Source organism: Heptranchias perlo, chromosome 26 (assembly GCF_035084215.1).
Source record: "Heptranchias perlo isolate sHepPer1 chromosome 26, sHepPer1.hap1, whole genome shotgun sequence".
NCBI classification, from domain to species: Eukaryota; Metazoa; Chordata; class Chondrichthyes; order Hexanchiformes; family Hexanchidae; genus Heptranchias; species Heptranchias perlo.
Window position 1 is genome coordinate 43,580,830 of NC_090350.1, and position 17,996 is coordinate 43,598,825.

General features: G+C 47.5%; 1 protein-coding gene across 1 annotated transcript in view; it reads right to left on the bottom strand.

The window, feature by feature from the left end:
* Positions 1-14,110: 14,110 nt before the first annotated feature.
* LOC137342780 (AT-rich interactive domain-containing protein 1A-like) overlaps positions 14,111-17,996 on the bottom strand; it is a 68,654-nt gene continuing 64,768 nt past the window's right edge. The window contains exon 17 of the mRNA XM_068006958.1: positions 14,111-16,937. Coding sequence (XP_067863059.1) covers positions 15,237-16,937 — 1,701 coding nt within the window. The 3' untranslated portion in view covers positions 14,111-15,236. The remainder of the gene's footprint in view (positions 16,938-17,996) is intronic.

Here is a 17,996-nt window from a genome sequence, read left to right on the forward strand (position 1 = left end):
TTAAAACGCATGTCTTCATGTGGAATCATAGAAGAAGGTTACAGCACGGAAGGAGGCCATTTGGCCCATCAAGTCCGTGCTGACTCTCTGCAAGAGCAATCCAGCTAGTCCCACTCCCCGCCCTTTCCCTGTAGCCCTGCAAATTTTTCCTCTTTCAAGTACTTATCCAGTTCCCTTTTGAAGGCCATGATTGAATCTGCTTCCACCACCCCCTCAGGCAGTGCATTCAGATCCTAACCACTCGCTGTAAAAAAGTTCTTTCCTCATGTCACCTTTGGTTCTTGACCCTTCCGCCAATGGGAACAGTTTTCTCTCTATCTACTCTGTCTAGACCCTTCATGATTTTGAATACCTCTATCAAATCTCCTCTCAACCTTCTCTGTTCCAAGGAGAACAACCGCAGCTTCTCCCAGTCTATCCACGTAACTAAAGTCCCTCATCCCTGGAATCATTCTAGTAAATCTCTTCTGCACCCTCTCTAAGGCCTTCCTAAAGTGCGGTGCCCAGAACTGGACACAATACTCCATTTGAGGCGCGAACCAGTGTTTTATAAAGGTTCATCATGACTTCCATACTTTTGTACTCTGTGCCCTCTATTTATAAAGCCCAGGATCCCGTATGCTTTTTTAACCACTTGCTCAATCTGCCCTGCCCTTCAATGATTTGTGCACATAAACCCCCAGATCTCTCTGTTCCTGACCCCTTTTAGAATTGTGCTCTCCTGTTTATATTGCCACTCCTTGTTCTTCCTACCGAAATGTATCACTGTAAGTGTTTGATAAACTTTAATTGTTTGTTGGGGAGTGGGCCATGTACCAGTGATATATTTGTTGCTGCATCACACGATTGTAATACAGACACTGATTAAAGAGGTGGTGAAGGGGGCGACTGTGAACAGGCTCCGTGCTGGCAGAGTATTTGGACGCAGCAGAGGCAGCAGGGCGAGTGAGAGATGAGGGTCAGGGAGTGCTGCGGCCACACCGACACAGGCCGGAGTGACGCAGGCCGGAGTGACGCAGGCCGGACCATTTCTGGGTTGGCCGCCCGGTTCCGCAGTTGTTGTTTTAATTGAATGAAATGTCCGGTTGTGTTTGGTGAGATTTCAGTCCAATCACCAGCCCGGGGAGCAGAGCGGGAGCTGCAGCGCTGGGGCCCGGGATTATTTCACCCCTCGGCGAGTAAATCCCAGCGGAGGAGCCCAACCTCCCTGGGGCCGCCGGCTAACTGACCAGACACCATCAATAAACACATTCCCAATCAGTTCATGGGGAGAGGGAGGGAGGAGAGGGGGGAGAGAGAGAGGGAGGAGGGGGTGAGGGTGAGGGAGGGAGAGTGAGTGAGGGAGATGAGGGGGAGGGAGAGTGAGAGGGAGGGGGAGCGGGGAGGAGAGTGAGAGGAGGGACGTGAGGGTGAGGGAGGGAGGGGGATGAGGAGGGGGTGAGAGGGAGGGGGATGAGGGGGAGTGAGAGGGAGGGGGATGAGGGGGAGTGAGAGGGAGGGGGATGAGGGGAGGTGAGAGGGAGGGGGATGAGGGGGAGTGAGAGGGAGGGGTGAGTGAGGGGGAGTGAGAGGGAGGGGATGAGGGGGAGTGAGAGGAGGGGGATGAGGGGGAGTGAGAGGGAGGGGGATGAGGGGGAGTGAGAGGGAGGGGGATGAGGGGGAGTGAGAGGGAGGGGGATGAGGGGGAGTGAGAGGGAGGGGGATGAGGGGGAGTGAGAGGGAGGGGGGATGAGGGGGGAGTGGAGTGAGGGGGGAGTGAGAGGGAGGGGGGTGAGGGAGAGGGAGGGGGGAGGGAGAGGGCGGAGTGAGGGAGGGGGAGGGAGAGTGAGGGGGATGAGGGAGAGGGGGCGGGGCCTTTATTGAAATGATGGTTGGAGATTTGTGACTTTAAACAGGATTCAGACTGAGGCCGGAAGCGGGGAACGCAGAGCAGCGGGGGCCGTGATGAACTTGTCCCGCTGCTTTGGGCCTTTGTTCTTTTCTTGTTTCTAAATTGATTTCCTTCATTTTAAGAGTTCCTTTAATATTATATATTTAATATATTTTTATATTTAATGTATTTTTATGAATCCACTCCTTTCCCTTTTCCCTTTTCCCCACCGGTTTCTCCGCCCCTGGGTCCTAGTGCCCGTTGGGTTCAGTCTAAAGACAAGTCTAGAAACAATTCCAAATCCTCATGCAATTTACTTTTGACTAGAGGTTTGCTTTTTTGATTAAGGAAAGAAGTTTACAATATAGGAGGCCATTTGGTCCATCATGTAAATGCTGGCTCTTTACGAGAACAATGCAAACACAATCCCACTGCCCTGCATTCTCCCCATATTCCTGTATCTTCATGTGATTCAAATATTTATTAAACTTTCTCACAAAAGATGCATTGGTCTCTACCTGTAGCAAAGCACTCTGTGCTCCAACAACCCTGAGTAAAGAAATTTCTCCAAACCTCCCTCCTCACTCTCAGTGGTAATTTTAAATTGATAACTTCCCCACCCAGGGGAAAGAGCTTTCCCTAGTCACTGTATTAAAATCCTTCATAATTTTAAAACCTCTATGAATCTCCTCTTAGCCTTGGCTGCTCCAGTGGAAATGGTCCCAAGATTTCAAGTCTCTCCTCGTAGATATTAGAATTCGCCTTAGAATGGGGTTCCCAAGGGCTGTACTGTAAAGTGAGAGGACTGCCCAGAGAAAACTTCAGTTCATCAAGTGTTAATGAGAACCTACACAACGTCAACAGCCCATTGCCCCTTTGTAGAAGGGTCTTTCAAATGTCTCTAGCTCAGTCTATGTAATATATTCTTAATATCAAAGATACACCTCAAAAACAACTTGCATTTTTATAGCAACTTTCACATTTTCCAGGAGGTCTCTAAATACTTCATAGCAAATGAATTACTTTTTAAAGTGTAGTCACCTTTGAAATGTAGGCAAACACTGCAGCCAATTTGTGGACAGTAAGCTCCATCAAACAGCAAATTAGATTAATTAAATACAGGTCCACGAGACGCAGGTCCGTGGGATACAGGGTTCTGAGATAGAGGTCCATGAGCTGCAGGTTCCTGATGTTCAGATCAGTGAGATGCTGATTCCTGGGATTCAGGTCCATAAAATCCAGATCCAGGGGACAAAAAGGTTCCTGGGATACAGGTCCCTGAGGTGTGTCCATGGGATAGAGCACAATGAAATGCAGGTCTATGAGACCATATGTGTGCCTCGTCAGAAAGCATTGGCAAGCTATTCCACCACAGGAAGCATCACAGCTGAGGTCAACGTTACTGTTACCTGATGGCCACACGTGCACTTGAGTTACTGACGAGAAATCAAGTGCCGGAAAGCTGGGTGATTGTCCCCCTCCCTAATCTGGGGTGTGAGGTCAATTATAGCAACAGTACCAGTATGGTCCAATGAAACAGGCAGAAAGGAGGGAAAGCAGAGAGTAATTCCCCTTGGCCACGAACAGATAGACCATTGAGTACTGGGCGCTTAAAGCTCAGTAGGTCCAATTGGGGAAATTCATCTCTTGCAGTCAGCTGGTTGCTGCTTTTTAATGGGTTCGTGCACAGAACAGGGTCATAGGTTATTTAATGAGATAGCAAGTTTCCAGAGACAGCTTGTACATTCTGAACAAACCCTTCACCTTCAGCGTATCACAGCAACGGCCCTAGGCTTTGTGTCTGCTCATTTACCTGCACCGTTATGCATGGCTATAAGATGAAAGAAGCTGGATATGGTCCAAAGCTCGAGTTGCAGGATCGCCTGGTATCAGCTCTGGTTTAGTGATTGCACAAAGACTCGTACAGCTGGGACTATACAAAGACTGGTGGTGTATATGACAGAACACTGAGGGAGGTGCAAAGTAATGACACTGCTGTTTGGTCTGAAATTCCACATCTATCTTTGGAAATCTAGAAACTTCTTCCAGCAGGGACACTTTGCACGGTCTGGCTACCACAGAGGAACAGTATTATCAGAAGGTTCCAACCAAGAGTTTGAAGGTGTATTGGAAGTGAGTTAGGCAAGTGACGTCCTCCCCTCGCTGGAGCCTGCAAGCTACAATTTATCAAATAATAGGCAGACATGCAAATCCACGAAGGTGCCGAGACCTCTAGCTCAGTTGACAGTAAATAGCTGAACGCCGGCTTTCCATGGCTGCCACGCAAGAGGGTTGGATATTGTCCCTGATAGTGACATGGATAGAATCAGAAACTAGGAGCAGGAGTAGGCCATTCAAGCCTGCTCCACCATTCAATATGATCATGGCTGATCCTCTATCTCAATACCATATTCCCGCTCTCTCTCCATGCCCCTTGATGCCTTTTGTGTCTAGAAATCTATCTAGCTCCTTCTTAAATATATTCAGTGACTTGGCCTCCACAGCCTTCTGTGGTAGAGAATTCCACAGGTTCACCACCCTGAGTGAAGAAATTTCTCCTCATCTCAGTCCTAAATGTCCTACCCCGTATCCTGAGACTGTGACCCCTCGTTCTGGACCCACAGCCAGGAGAAACAGCCTCCCTGCGTCCAGTCTGTCTAGCCCTGTCAGAATTTTATATGTTTCAATGAGATCCCCTCACATTCTTCTAAACTCTAGTGAATACAGGCCGAGTCGACCCAATCTCTCCTCATACGACAGTCCTGCCATCCCAGGAATCAGTCTGGTGAACCTTCGCTGCACTCCCTCTAAGGCAAGTATATCCTTTCTTAGGAAAGGAGACCAAAACTGCACACAATACTCCAGGTGTGGTCTCACCAAGGCCCTGTATAACTGCTGTAAGACATCCTTGTTCCTGTACTCAAATCCTCTTGCAATGAAGGCCAACATACCATTTGCCTTCCTAACTGCTTGCTGCACCTGCATGTTAGCTTTCAGTGACTGGTGTACAAGGACACCCAGGTCCTTTGTACATCAACATTCCCCAATCTATCACCATTTAAATAATACTCTGCCTTTCTGTTTTTCCTTCCGAAGTGGATAACTTCACATTTATCCACATTATACTGCATCTGCCATGTATTTGCCCACTCACTCAACTTGTCTAAATCGCCTTGAAGCCTCCTTGCATCCTCCTCACAACTCACAATCCCACCTAGTTTTGTGTCGTCAGCAAACCTGGAAATATTACATTTGGTTCCCTCATCCAAATCATTGATATATATTGTGAATAGCTGGGGCCCAAGCACTGATCCCTGCGGTACCCCACTAGTCACTGCCTGCCACCCTGAAAAAGACCCATTTATTCCTACTCTCTGTTTCCTGTCTGTTAACCAATTTTCAATCCATGCCAGTATATTCCCCCAATCCCATGTGTTTTAATTTTGCACACTAACCTCTTATGTGGGACTTTATCAAAGGCCTTCTGAAAAATCCAAATACACCACATCCACTGGTTCTCCCTTATCTATTCTATTAGTTACATCCTCAAAAAACTCCAGTAGGTTTGTCAAACATGATTTCCCTTTCATAAATCCATATTGACTTTGTCTAATCCCATTGATATTTTCTAAGTGTCCTGTTATCACATCCTTTATAATAGACTCTAGCATTTCCCCCACTACTGATGTTAGGCTAACCGGTCTGTAGTTCCCTGTTTTCTCTCCCTCCTTTTTTAAATAGTGGGGTTACATTTGCCACCCTCCAATCTGCAGGAACTGTTCCAGAATCTGTAGAATTTTGGAAGATGACAACTAATGCATCCACTATTTCCATGGCTACCTTTTTTAGTACTCTGGGATGCAGATTATCAGGCCCTGGGGATTTATCGACTTTCAGTCCCATTAATTCAAGAAGCTCGACACCATCCAAGATAAAGCAGCCCGCTTGATTGGCACCCCATCCACCACCCTAAACATTCACTCCCTTCACCACCGGTGCACTGTGGCTGCAGTGTGCACCATCCACAGGATGCACTGCAGCAACTCGCCAAGGCTTCTTCGACAGCACCTCCCAAACCCGCGACCTCTACCACCTAGAAGGACAAGGGCAGCAGGCACATGGGAACAACACCACCTGCACGTTCCCCTCCAAGTCACACACCATCCCGACTTGGAAATATATCGCCGTTCCTTCATTGTCGCTGGGTCAAAATCCTGGAACTCCCTCCCTAACAGCACTGTGGGAGAACCGTCACCACACGGACTGCAGCGGTTCAAGAAGGCGGCTCACCACCACCTTCTCGAGGGCAATTAGGGATGGGCAATAAATGCCGGCCTCGCCAGCGACGCCCACATCCAGTGAACAAATTTTAAAAAAAAATTTCTCAATATATTTTTTTTACTAATTTCCTTTAATTCCTCCTTCTCACTCGACCCTTGCTTCCCTAGCATTTCTGGGAAGTTTTTTGTGTCCTCTTCCGTGAAGGCAGAACCAAAGTATGTGTTTAATTGCTCTGCCATTTCCTTGTTCCCTATTATAAATTCTCCCGTTTCTGACTGTAAGGGACCTACATTTGTCTTCACTAATCTTTTTCTTTTTACATACTTGTAGAAGCTTTTACAGTCCGCTTTTATGTTCATTCTTAATCAATCTCTTGGTCCTTTTTTGCTGAATTCTAATGATGTAGGAACCCCAATCAATCCTCACAAAGGTAACCTTCGTGCGGGGCTGGAATCACGTGTGGACACACTACGTAGGGTCTCTTCCTGAAGAATATTAGTGAACCCGTTGGCTGTTGTCATTTCCTAATGCCAGTTGATTACCAATTCCATAACTTGCATGGTGGCTGCTGGGTTGCTAGTGCAGTACCATAACCACAACACTGCACTATTAACGACTAATCTTATTCTTCTGAGCCTTCTATCTGTTCTGAAATTTGTCTCAACCCCGACATAAACAAAGCCACATTCCACGGAGAACGTGTATGTGGTCCAACATTGCCATCTACTGGTATATGACAAAGATCACATGGCAGTATCAGAATTGATCGGATCAGAGCAAGTCATCTGACTTTGTCCAACTGTGTATAAATGCCCTCACTTTCAGTAATTCTTCAGTATTGTGTGCTGAGAACTCGCCTGGATTGGAATTAGTTAGAGGCAGAGCTGAAGGATATCCTACTAGTAAGTATAGATGTGTAACTTTCTTGTATTTTCTGTTGATATTACCCAATCACCCTTTTGGCAATAATTCCACTCTGCATTCATTATCTTCACATGTACTCCATGCAGACAACCTCCAATCCTCTTGCAGTGCATTGCCTGAATCGCTACATCTTGGTCCTCTATCCTTCAATAGGGCATGAAAATATTGTTTTTCAATCCTTCAGTTTATTCATGCTTAGTGCAACTAAGACCTCTTTTCGTTTGATGGTCCCACACTTGGTCGTTCTTCATCAGCCTTGGCCTATCTCGTCTGACCTCGAATGGGCCTCACCCATCTCTTCCATTGCTAAATCTGCCTTGAAGAAGCTCGGTTCCCCCTTTTATGTCAAACGCTTGTTTTCCTCTCGACGATTCTTTCTATAAAGGCCAAGTCAGTCCAGCCTTGAATACTGCTCCCATTGCTGGGAGGGTCTTCCAACTCCACACACACTCCTGAACAGGTTGTAAGCAAAACCTCTACATGTGATTGATAATCCAACTCTTTTCTATGTCCAGTCTCCAAACTGTCCCTCTCTTTCCATCACAGCTCTCATCTCCATTGTATCAATGTTATGGTCAGTGCTGCTCTGAAGTTTTCCCTCATTCCTCAAACTGCGAATACATCACCTTACACACTCTCCCTCCTTCCTACAGTCTCATTGTGATCAGATTTAAGCAAATTCTCTTAAACCCTTTAATCTTGAAGATGTCTTGCACTATGAACCATGACTCTTAACCTTAGTTTCCTGACAAAATAAAGAAAAATGAACAAAGAGCAAAGTGTAGCAGATGCTAGAAATCTGAGACAATAATAGAACACCGGAGATACTCGGGTCAGACAGCACCTGTCCAGAGCACAAGTCGCTGTTTTGCGTGGGGAACCCTGCCTCAGAACAGAGAAAAACTTTGCAAGAAATCGGTGAAAGCTCAACGCGAGGGCAGGCATGGGAGTAACCTTTACGAAGTTGGCCAGATTTAAATTGCTCGACTGTGGTTGACTTTCACCGTCTTCCGGGACAGGAAGCCGAGTCTGCTCACACTTCACCTCCATTCTTGATCATACTAAACTTCCCGACATTGCTCCCTTCTGTTCAACTATTAAAACTGAATCCGCGAAGCTTACTTTGATCTTCAGCCACCTGGATTCCAGTAAGCCCTCTGTTCCTGATGGGCTAATGGGAGGGATACCAAGATGTGCCTTCAAACTTGCCCATCATTTGCCTGTTGACCGTTCCTCCCACTTGGTAATTTGCTCAGTTATCCATCCCAAGAAAGGTTGCCCCTTTACCTTTCAAACGACTGCCTTCATTGCCCTCACGTCAGTAATTTCAAGTTATGGAAGTTGTTAACTCTCAAATTAATAGGTAAATTGGGGGGAAAAGCTTCCATTAATGAATGGGCACAAATTTAAACAAAGGGAACAGTGAGTTATTTTATGCAGACGATCTCCTTCAAAGATCCCTTTCTTTATGCCCTTTAAAAGTCGAATCAAGGTGCATCAACTGTCCCCTTCCATGGCTCCACCCATAGTCCTTCAACTATTAACACTCTCGGCCTTACTATCTCCACTAACCTCGAGTGGAACACCCTCCCCATCACTAAAGCTGCCTCCGGGACAGTTTCTTCTTTTGCTCTGAACACTTCTATTCTGAGCAACGAATCTCTGAATGAAGCACAAGTCTGTCCGAGACACAAATGCTAGTCCCCTCTCTGGGAAAGCTCTGACCACCATTCTAGCCCTCCTAGACAAAACAGAAGAGAAAGCTTGCCCCACACGCAATCCATCCATCAAGCCTGCAACCGCTCTCTTAACTCATCACTTCTCTTTTTTTACATTGCTGCCCCTTCCCTCCCACGACAGTGAAATCAGATTCTTGCAGTCTCCAACTCTTAACTCATCTTTGCCGTAACCTCAGAACTCAAACTGCTTTCTTCCTTCAGTCTTTTCTCCCTCCTACAACCTTCAGACTTCCATACACGATTTCCAGGTTACCTCAGTCTTCTCGTATTCTTTTCAATCTTTGTTGGTATCGTGCTCTATGGGCCTTAACCTTTCACCTAGATTCTTCGATGAATATCTGGGGAACCAAGCTCCAAGTCATGGTGTGGGGCCATGTTTGCCCTGATTTAAAAGCCTGCATCAGAACAGGAACTATTGCAAGGTACTTTCCCCAAAAAGACTAGCCCTTATGAAAAACTTGTACTTGCTCGGAGGCCTTTGCGGTGGGGGAGGGGCCTGCAGCAACTTTAGCAGAATTCAGCCAATGGCTTTCATGTTAGACTTCATCTATTTGATTTCTCAACAGCTGCCATAAATGGCTGGTTGCAATTTGTGAATGGAGACGTATTTAGCTAGGTGTGTTAGCATGTCCGGGGGCCAGTCTTCAATGTAATTGGCCAATAGCTACAATGGTACTCCAGCCACTTTAACCACATGCTTTGTGTGGGGTCGTGACCTCATGAGTTGAAACCAGTAGCATCTGCGAGCCAAATTGTAATTGGCCATTTTGCTGCAAACATACTTTGCTTAGTACTTCTGGTAACCAGCAATACAAGATTGCCCCTTTACTGTATCCTACTCTCCAGTCTGTTTCAAAACTGGTCAATAACACTGGATTACTGAAACTCCATTCCAGGGCTTTTCCAATAAGGTCTAAACCTTTTACAAGGCAAGGTTATCCAAATAGCTCTGTCCAGCCATTTGGACAGTCATTGGCACTTTTCTGTCATTTCAGAAAGATGGGAAACACCGCAATGCCCACAGGCCCATAAGAAATAGGAACAGGAGTAGGCCATACGGCCCCTCGAGCCTGCTCCACCTTTCAATCAGATCATGGCTGATCTTCGACCTCAACTCCACTTTCCTGCCCGATCCCCATATCCCTTGATTCCCTTAGAGTCCAAAAATCTATTGATCTCAGCCTTGAATATACTCAACGACTCAGCATCCACAGCCCTCTGGGGTAGAGAATTCCAAATATTCATGAACGAGTGAAGAAATTCCTCATCTCAGTCCTAAATGGCCGACCCCTTATCCTGAGACTATGCCCCCTAGTTCTAGACTCTTCAGCCAGGGGAAACATCCTCTCAGCATCTACCCTGTCAAGCCCCCTCAGAATTTTATATGTTTCAATGAGATCACCTCTCATTCTTCTAAACTCGAGAGTATAGGCCCATTCTACTCAATCTCTCCTCATAGGACAACCCTCTCAACCCAGGAATTAATCTAGTGAACCTTCATTGCTCTAAGGCAAGTATATCCTGCCTTAGGTAAGGAGACCAAAACTGTACACCGTACTCCAGGTGTGGTCTCACCACAGCTCTGTACGATTGTAGTAAGACTTCCTTACTCTGGTTCTCCAACCCCCTTGCAATAAAGGCCAACATGCCATTTGCCATCCTAATTGCTTGCTGTACCTGCATGTTAACTTTGTGTTTCGTGTACAAGGACACCCAAATCCCTCTGAACACCAACATTTAATAGTTTCTCACCATTTAAAAAAAATCATTTTTCTATTCTTCCTACCAGTGAATAACCTCACATTTCCCCATAATATACTCCATCTGCCACCTTCTTGCCCACTCACGTAATCTGTCTACATGCCTTTGCAGCATGATCCAAAAGGATTGTGTCCAGGCTAAAGTAGCATCTGCCAGAATCACAGGGACCAATGTCATAGAAAGGTTACAGCACTGAAGGAGGCCATTCGGCCCATCGAGTCCGTGTTGGCTCTATGCAAGAGCAACCCAGCTAGCCCCACTCCCCCGCCCTATCCCTGTAGCCCTGCAAATTTTTTCCTTTCAAGTACTTATCCAGTTCCCTTTTGAAGGCCATGATTGAATCTGCCTCCACCACCCCCTCGGGCAGTGCATTCCAGATCCTAACCACTCGCTGTGTAAAAAAGTTTTTCCTCATGTCACCTTTGGTTCTTTTGCCAATCACCTTAAATACACAAAGGAGCTGAGAATTAAACATAGGCAAATGATGGGGTCCCCCCAAAGCACATCTGGGAATCATGTCCCCAGAGACCGCCAAAACCCGGGCAAAGCAACCAAGAAACATACCCCACAGGCCTGCCTCTATGAATCAACAGTTGAGATAGACACCCCATACATTTTACAGTCAACACCTATGAGATTCTCTCTCTCGCTGTGCAATGTCATAATTCTGTACTTGGGAGCATCCACCCACTGCATCGCACTGATTCACCTATTGCTTAAGATGGTGGATAGAATTCACTAGATCGCCAGGTAATTTCACCAACACAACATCTGCAAAAAGGGCACCAGGATTCTCTCAGAAATGCTTGGAGCAGACACTCCTAGAATGTTGCTTGCAGTACGATCCAAAACATCATTGATGAAGACACTGAATACGATGACTGACAATAGATAACTTTGCCTTTGGAGAGGAATGGGTTCAGTGTTATTCCCATTTATCTTTACATGGATCTTGGAGCTGGAGTACACACGCCACATTCAGCTATGTTCTCCCATAGCTTCAGCAGTACTTGAGACACATTCAATACATTGAACTCAGTTAACAATATTAGCAAGAGGAAGTAATGTAGGTGCATCAGTGTGAATTAGGAGTGTTGGATTTGGGTACCCCGAGATTATTTGGAGGAGGGGCAGACCTGTGGGGTATGTTTCTTGTTTGCTTTACCCAAGTCTTGGCAATCTCTGAAGACTTAATTCCCAAATGTACATAAAAGGGACCCCATCATTTGCCTATATATAATTCTCAGCCCGTGTGTATTCAAGACAGGTTCCAGACCTTGTGTCAAGTGATCTAACAGAACACTTTGGTCACTGAGCTCAGGATGTACTTAGTCTTGGTGGCAGAGGCCTCAGCTTCAACTGGCACAAGGTGCATCTATTGGCTACCAGTACAAACCAGGGCCCTTCTGATTGGTGCGGATCAGTGTTAAATCAAGTGGTGCCATTACCCATTGGGAGAGATGCAGAGGGAAAAGCCAGGAGATGCATACCTTAATCATCAGCACTATGTGCCCTGCCACCTCCCGTCGTCAGTGACACCTTCCTGCAAAGCACCGATGAGCAAGCTCTACACTGCACAGTATGAGTCCTGCACAGCACTGATGAGCAGGCTCTATAGTGCACAGTACGAGTCCTGCACAGCACTGATGAGGGGGCTCTATAGTGCACAGTACGAGTCCTGCACAGCACTGATGAGCAGGCTCTATAGTGCACAGTACGAGTCCTGCACAGCACTGATGAGGGGGCTCTATAGTGCACAGTACAAGTGCTGCACAGCACTGATGAGGGGGCTCTATAGTGCACAGTACAAGTGCTGCACAGCACTGATGAGGGGGCTCTATAGTGCACAGTACGAGTCCTGCACAGCACTGATGAGGGGGCTCTATACTGCATAGCACGAGTCCTGCAGCTTCCTTCCTTAAATTTGGATTCTAAAACACCAAAAATCATTCCTACTTCAATTTTGTTCCTTCTCCCCTCTTCTCCTGAAGACAGTTATGCTGCTTCCACGAGCAACTGTGGTGATCCAGTAATTTACCTGGTGTCCATTCCCATCAGATCCTGGGGTGCCTTATCTTTCCTTTTCAGACAGTGAGAAGCCGAGCCATGCAGACCAAAAACGCCCCAGGTTTGATCAGCAGTCTGTGCTGCGTTAGCTGATCTCAGCCACGGTGGCAGTGAGGGCTACAAGTGGCCCTCGGTGTGTGTGTGTGTGTGTGTGTGTGTGTGTGTGGGCGGGGGGAGGGGGGAGGCAGGGGTAATCTGCCAGAGCCCCCACTGCAGTGTTGTCCAGTGACCCCCATGGAAGCAATTACACATGGACATCAGGTGCAGACAGTATTGACTCAACGCTGATGCCCTGGCTGACACCGTCAATGCTACAGATTAGAAATGGCGAGGGAAACATTGGCACTGGACATCAGGTATTTCATTAACACCTTCAGAAGCAGAGAGAAAATTGAAGAAAAAAAGCATTTCTGTCCAATTGCTGCAGTCGGTATTATTGAAAAAGGACTTCAGTGGACTAGATGCCCTTGAACTGGACGTAGATACAGCTGATGGACTTAAAATTCAAGTTGTTGCAACATTTGCTTTAGTACCAGAATCAAATTCCCTCTTAAGGACAGTTTATTTCAAAACCCAATTCGTTGCTCCATCCTAAAGGCTGTAGTGATTTGTTAATCAATCCCCCCGACCTTTGCAGGCACTCAGTTCCTAGGTGTCTAAGTGGCCATTCTCCATGTGTGCCCTTAGACAGCAAATGTCAGTAGGCTATTCGATTGTGGAATATGCACAACTGAGCTAGATGTCGCCCTCACCAAATAACCATGCGTGCACTTTCAATGGTGTTTCCCTGCTCATGTACACGTGCTCTGAACACATGAAGTGTTCACTTTGGCGCCTGGCCCTATTAATGGATTTTCTGCTGCTAATTATTATTATTATTTAGTGTTTATGAACATTCTCCAATAGCACATTTGGATTGGTTTCTATTAACCTCGGGTGCTTCTTGAGATTCTACACAAACACTACAGTCTGCACAGACTGACCACTGCTGATTTCACAGCCAGAGGACGGTGAGCGAGCGTCCTGCCCATCACAAACTGATTCGCAGAGTCAGAAATCACGACCCAGTTTCCCCCCCACCGCTCTGGGGACATTCCACAGATGTTAGCAGCCCTTGTTCAATAGGCGCGTGCATCAGCCTCGACAGCGAGTGTCTGCAGGCTATTCAACCGAGGCAGGCAATAGACAAGCCCGAGCACTTGAGTTCTAAACACACTTACACATATCGCAGCAGGAGTCACTGGGGAGCAGCTACTCAGGCTGTCATTTTCTCTTTCTATGGGCCAGTGATGCGGAGGTCAAACATAGCATCCTAACAGTGGCGCTGGCTGGGATCAGCTGGCTCAGTGCAGGCCAGTGATCCAAAACTGCCTTTATCTGCACCGTGTCACTCGTGCACTGTCCATAATACACGACGTCTACAGCAGCATCCCTTCACAGACCTGTGGAAATGAACGAAAACCTCCACAGCTCTTACCAAGATTTAATGTACATTTATTCTTAACACGTGGAACATATAGTATAAAGATTTCATACTGAATAAATGATATTCATTAAGCCAAAGGAAAAAGGAGGAATTTACATCAAGTTTTAGCTACATTGTCTGAAATACAAATATGCAGATTTCATAGCACTGAAAAATCTCAAATTGTGTTTCTTCATCATTTTTTGTGAGCTTCAACTGAACCTAAACTTTTTTCCACACCTTGATTATAAAGGAAAAACGTGATCTGTTGCTCTCCTTGAACTAGAGCACAACTTTATACATACAGAAACTTGTACGTTACCCTCGCAGGATATGGCCGATGGAAATAAAAGCTATCGTCACTTCTCGCTTGACCAAGTCATGAAAATTGTAAACCTCATTCTACGAGAGAAGGAAAAAAACCACCAACTCTGAGGGTATGTGCATTGTACAACTTCTATATACAATCACAGCTCGGGGCTGCGGCTGCAGATTAAAACCAGTCAGGAAGTGAAAGAGGAAAGTCCATACAATGAAGGGGAGGTCAGGGTGTTGTAGATACACACATGATACTTTGAGAAGGGGGAAAAGCCTTTTTCACGTTTACTGTAAACTAAAAAGTTTTAAAACTACAGTTTGCTGCCAAACCAGCATTTCTCAATGTGAAACATTGTTTACAGCTGATCGAAGGTTACATACGTCTAGGGTCTAATGTGCAGGCTGTCTCCCGCATGGCGTACAGAGCTTCCAAAGAGGCACCTTCCAGTGGTTAAGTTACATTTCAGAGTACAGCACTGAACCACAAAGATTTCCCAAGTCACTTAGCTTCCAAAATTTACCATAAAAACTTGGAAGCAGGGCCCTCCGGGGGAACGGGCAGTCTCCCAAACTCACTGTAAACGAGACAGCAACTTTGGTTAAAAAATTTCAGACTTATACACAGGCAGCAAACATTCATTGTTTCTTTTCCTCTGGTGCTTGATCAAAATGACTACAATATCCTTCCATTGTTAAGAGTGGGTGGGGGCAGATTTTGGGAACAAGAGGTGGTTTTTGCATAAATAAAGACAGAAACAGTCGATTCAAAGATCTCCACTCACGCGCACACACGGTAAGGTTCCCACGGCTGTCATGACTGGCCTATCATGAAGAGTACATCACAAATTACATTTGTAACCAGCGAGTTCAGGAGAGGTGATACAGAGATATCTAGCAGTCGAGCCTCATGCAATGTGAACTCACAGTGGTTTTCTTCTACTTTCGCCATTGCCAGCAGGGCCTTGGCTGCCCGACGCATCATGTCCATACTAGTTGGCTCAATAGGTGCAGTCTGCAAGTGCATCAGGCTGGGCTGACTCTGCTGCAGCTGAGCGGCAGCAAGGCTATCTTCCAAAAAGCCCAGCAGGTTACCAATGCTTCCCTTCCGCACAGCGATTGCTCGGGCAGCCAGGCTGTCTCCTTGGGCCAGATTTGCCAACAGCACCACACACATTTCACGGCACACCTGGCTTTTCCGTTCCCCGATGAGCCGGACAAGTATCCCATAAAGTTTCTCCAAGCGACTAAAAGGAGGCGTTGCCAGGATCAGGTCCACGTTATTGTCCTGGATACTGAGCTTACACAAGCTCTCCAGGACGAGTCTCTGGGGGGAGAGGATTGCGTTGGGACCTAGCGTTGGGAAAGGGTCTTGGGCTTCTGCTGAAGGACACACAGCCCAATGCAACAATCCATCCAGAATTGGCAAGCAGATACTCTCCGGGTACAGAGACAGGTCCAGCTGCCCAGAAATGTTGGCCAATGTGACAAGAGTGTTTTCCCGTAATACTTCTAAACAGTCCCACCACCACTCATCACTATCGCAGCTCACACCTTCATCCTCCTCTTCCTCCTTCTCGTACGTTAATGGGGCCTGTTTTCGTTCAGGGTGTTCATGGTGCTGCAGGATCAACTTCCCCAAGATGAGCAGCAAGCCGGGGTGTTTAGACATCTCTGCATCATTCCCAGGCACAAACGACAAGCTGCGGATGATGTTTGAAATACAGATACACCGCTTTGCTAAAGAGTCCTGCCAGTCCGCCATCATACATAAGGGCAGTTCATCCCTGCTGCAAGGCTCATCCTCAAGAATTTTGATATTTTTATGACTTTGTGTCTGGTGAATAACAAAAGGAAACTTGCTGATCACCGTGCTCCCCTCTACCAAAACGGTTACTGCTTCCTCGTTCAAGGAGCCCGGCCTCGCCGATAGAACATCATCCACAGTCGCAGTTATGCTTTTCTCTGGTTCCTCACCAGTCGCTGCTGTCTCGGTCTCTCCCTCCGTTGTCCCTTTTTTGCTCTCAGCTGTGTGCCTTTTCGTGGATCCTGTACGAGGCGTGCTTCGTTTTCGCAGCAGTATCTTGGTCTTGCCCTCAAAGTGTGTTTGGATGTGTTCTGTAGTGTCACCTCCCCCGATCTGCCAGTGCAGCAAGCCGCTGTCGAACTCCTGCACCCTGCCCAACTTATCTGAGCGATCCACCACAAACAGATCACTCTTTCTAACTATTTTCACAGGAAGTCTGCCAAACTTGCTGATGTGCTTGGGATTCTCCTCTGTACTCTCGATAGCTGTGGTGTCCTCGGTCGTGTTAGCTGCCATTTCCTCCTCACTGATGTTGTACTCGTCATCGTCCACCTCAAGGTCTGACTGCAGTTTTACTTTCCCAAACTGCTCTGGATCCAGCAGCGTCTTTTGGCCAGGGTCACCGATCTCATACTCTTTCAGAATTCCAAATATCTCAATCAAGCATCGCCGGAAATATTCCACTAACAGCTCCAAGAATCCGGGTAACTGGAAAAAGATAAAACAGGTGAGGGATCGAGCGCACACCAACATCTCTAAACAGTGTCAGGTGGAAGGCGAACAGGTTCAAGCAGTCCTGCAAGATCAACACGACACACCAACTTTGTGCCTGTTCACCAATCCTCAGGTATGAGTCACGTTTCGGTTGTGCACCAGTTCATGGCGGCACAAAGAAAAGTTTAACATCCAGAGGCACGGACGTCGGTGCTGAGGACTAACAGAGACCGAGGCAGCACAAAGCCTGCACTGGAACTGCTACACAGCTTTATTCAATAAATTAGGATGAAATAAACCAATTACAAACATTTTTACCTCCATTAAGTTGTTTTTTTAAAAAAAAATCAATTCTTGGCAACTTCCTCTCCTTTCCCGGGGCACGGGCGCCGGACCTCACCGGGGCACGGGCGCCGGACCTCACCGGGGCACGGGCGCCGGACCTCACCGGGGCACGGGCGCCGGACCTCACCGGGGCACGGGCGCCGGACCTCACCGGGGCACGGGCGCCGGACCTCACCGGGGCACGGGCGCCGGACCTCACCGGGGCACGGGCGCCGGACCTCACCGGGGCACGGGCGCCGGACCTCACCGGGGCACGGGCGCCGGACCTCACCGGGGCACGGGCGCCGGACCTCACCGGGGCACGGGCGCCGGACCTCACCGGGGCACGGGCGCCGGACCTCACCGGGGCACGGGCGCCGGACCTCACCGGGGCACGGGCGCCGGACCTCACCGGGGCACGGGCGCCGGACCTCACCGGGGCACGGGCGCCGGACCTCACCGGGGCACGGGCGCCGGACCTCACCGGGGCACGGGCGATACTTCACCCAAGTGGCCAGTATTCACGTGAACCCCGATGGTGAGTGTTCATGGAATGATACAGCACAGGGAGGCCATTTGGCCCATCATGCCTATGCTGGCTCATTGAAAGAGCTATCCAATTAGTCCCATTCCCCCGCTTTTTCCCCTTCAAGTATTTATCCAATTCCCTTTTGAAAGTTATTATTGAATCTGCTTCCACCGCCCTTTCAGGCAGCGCATTCCAGATCA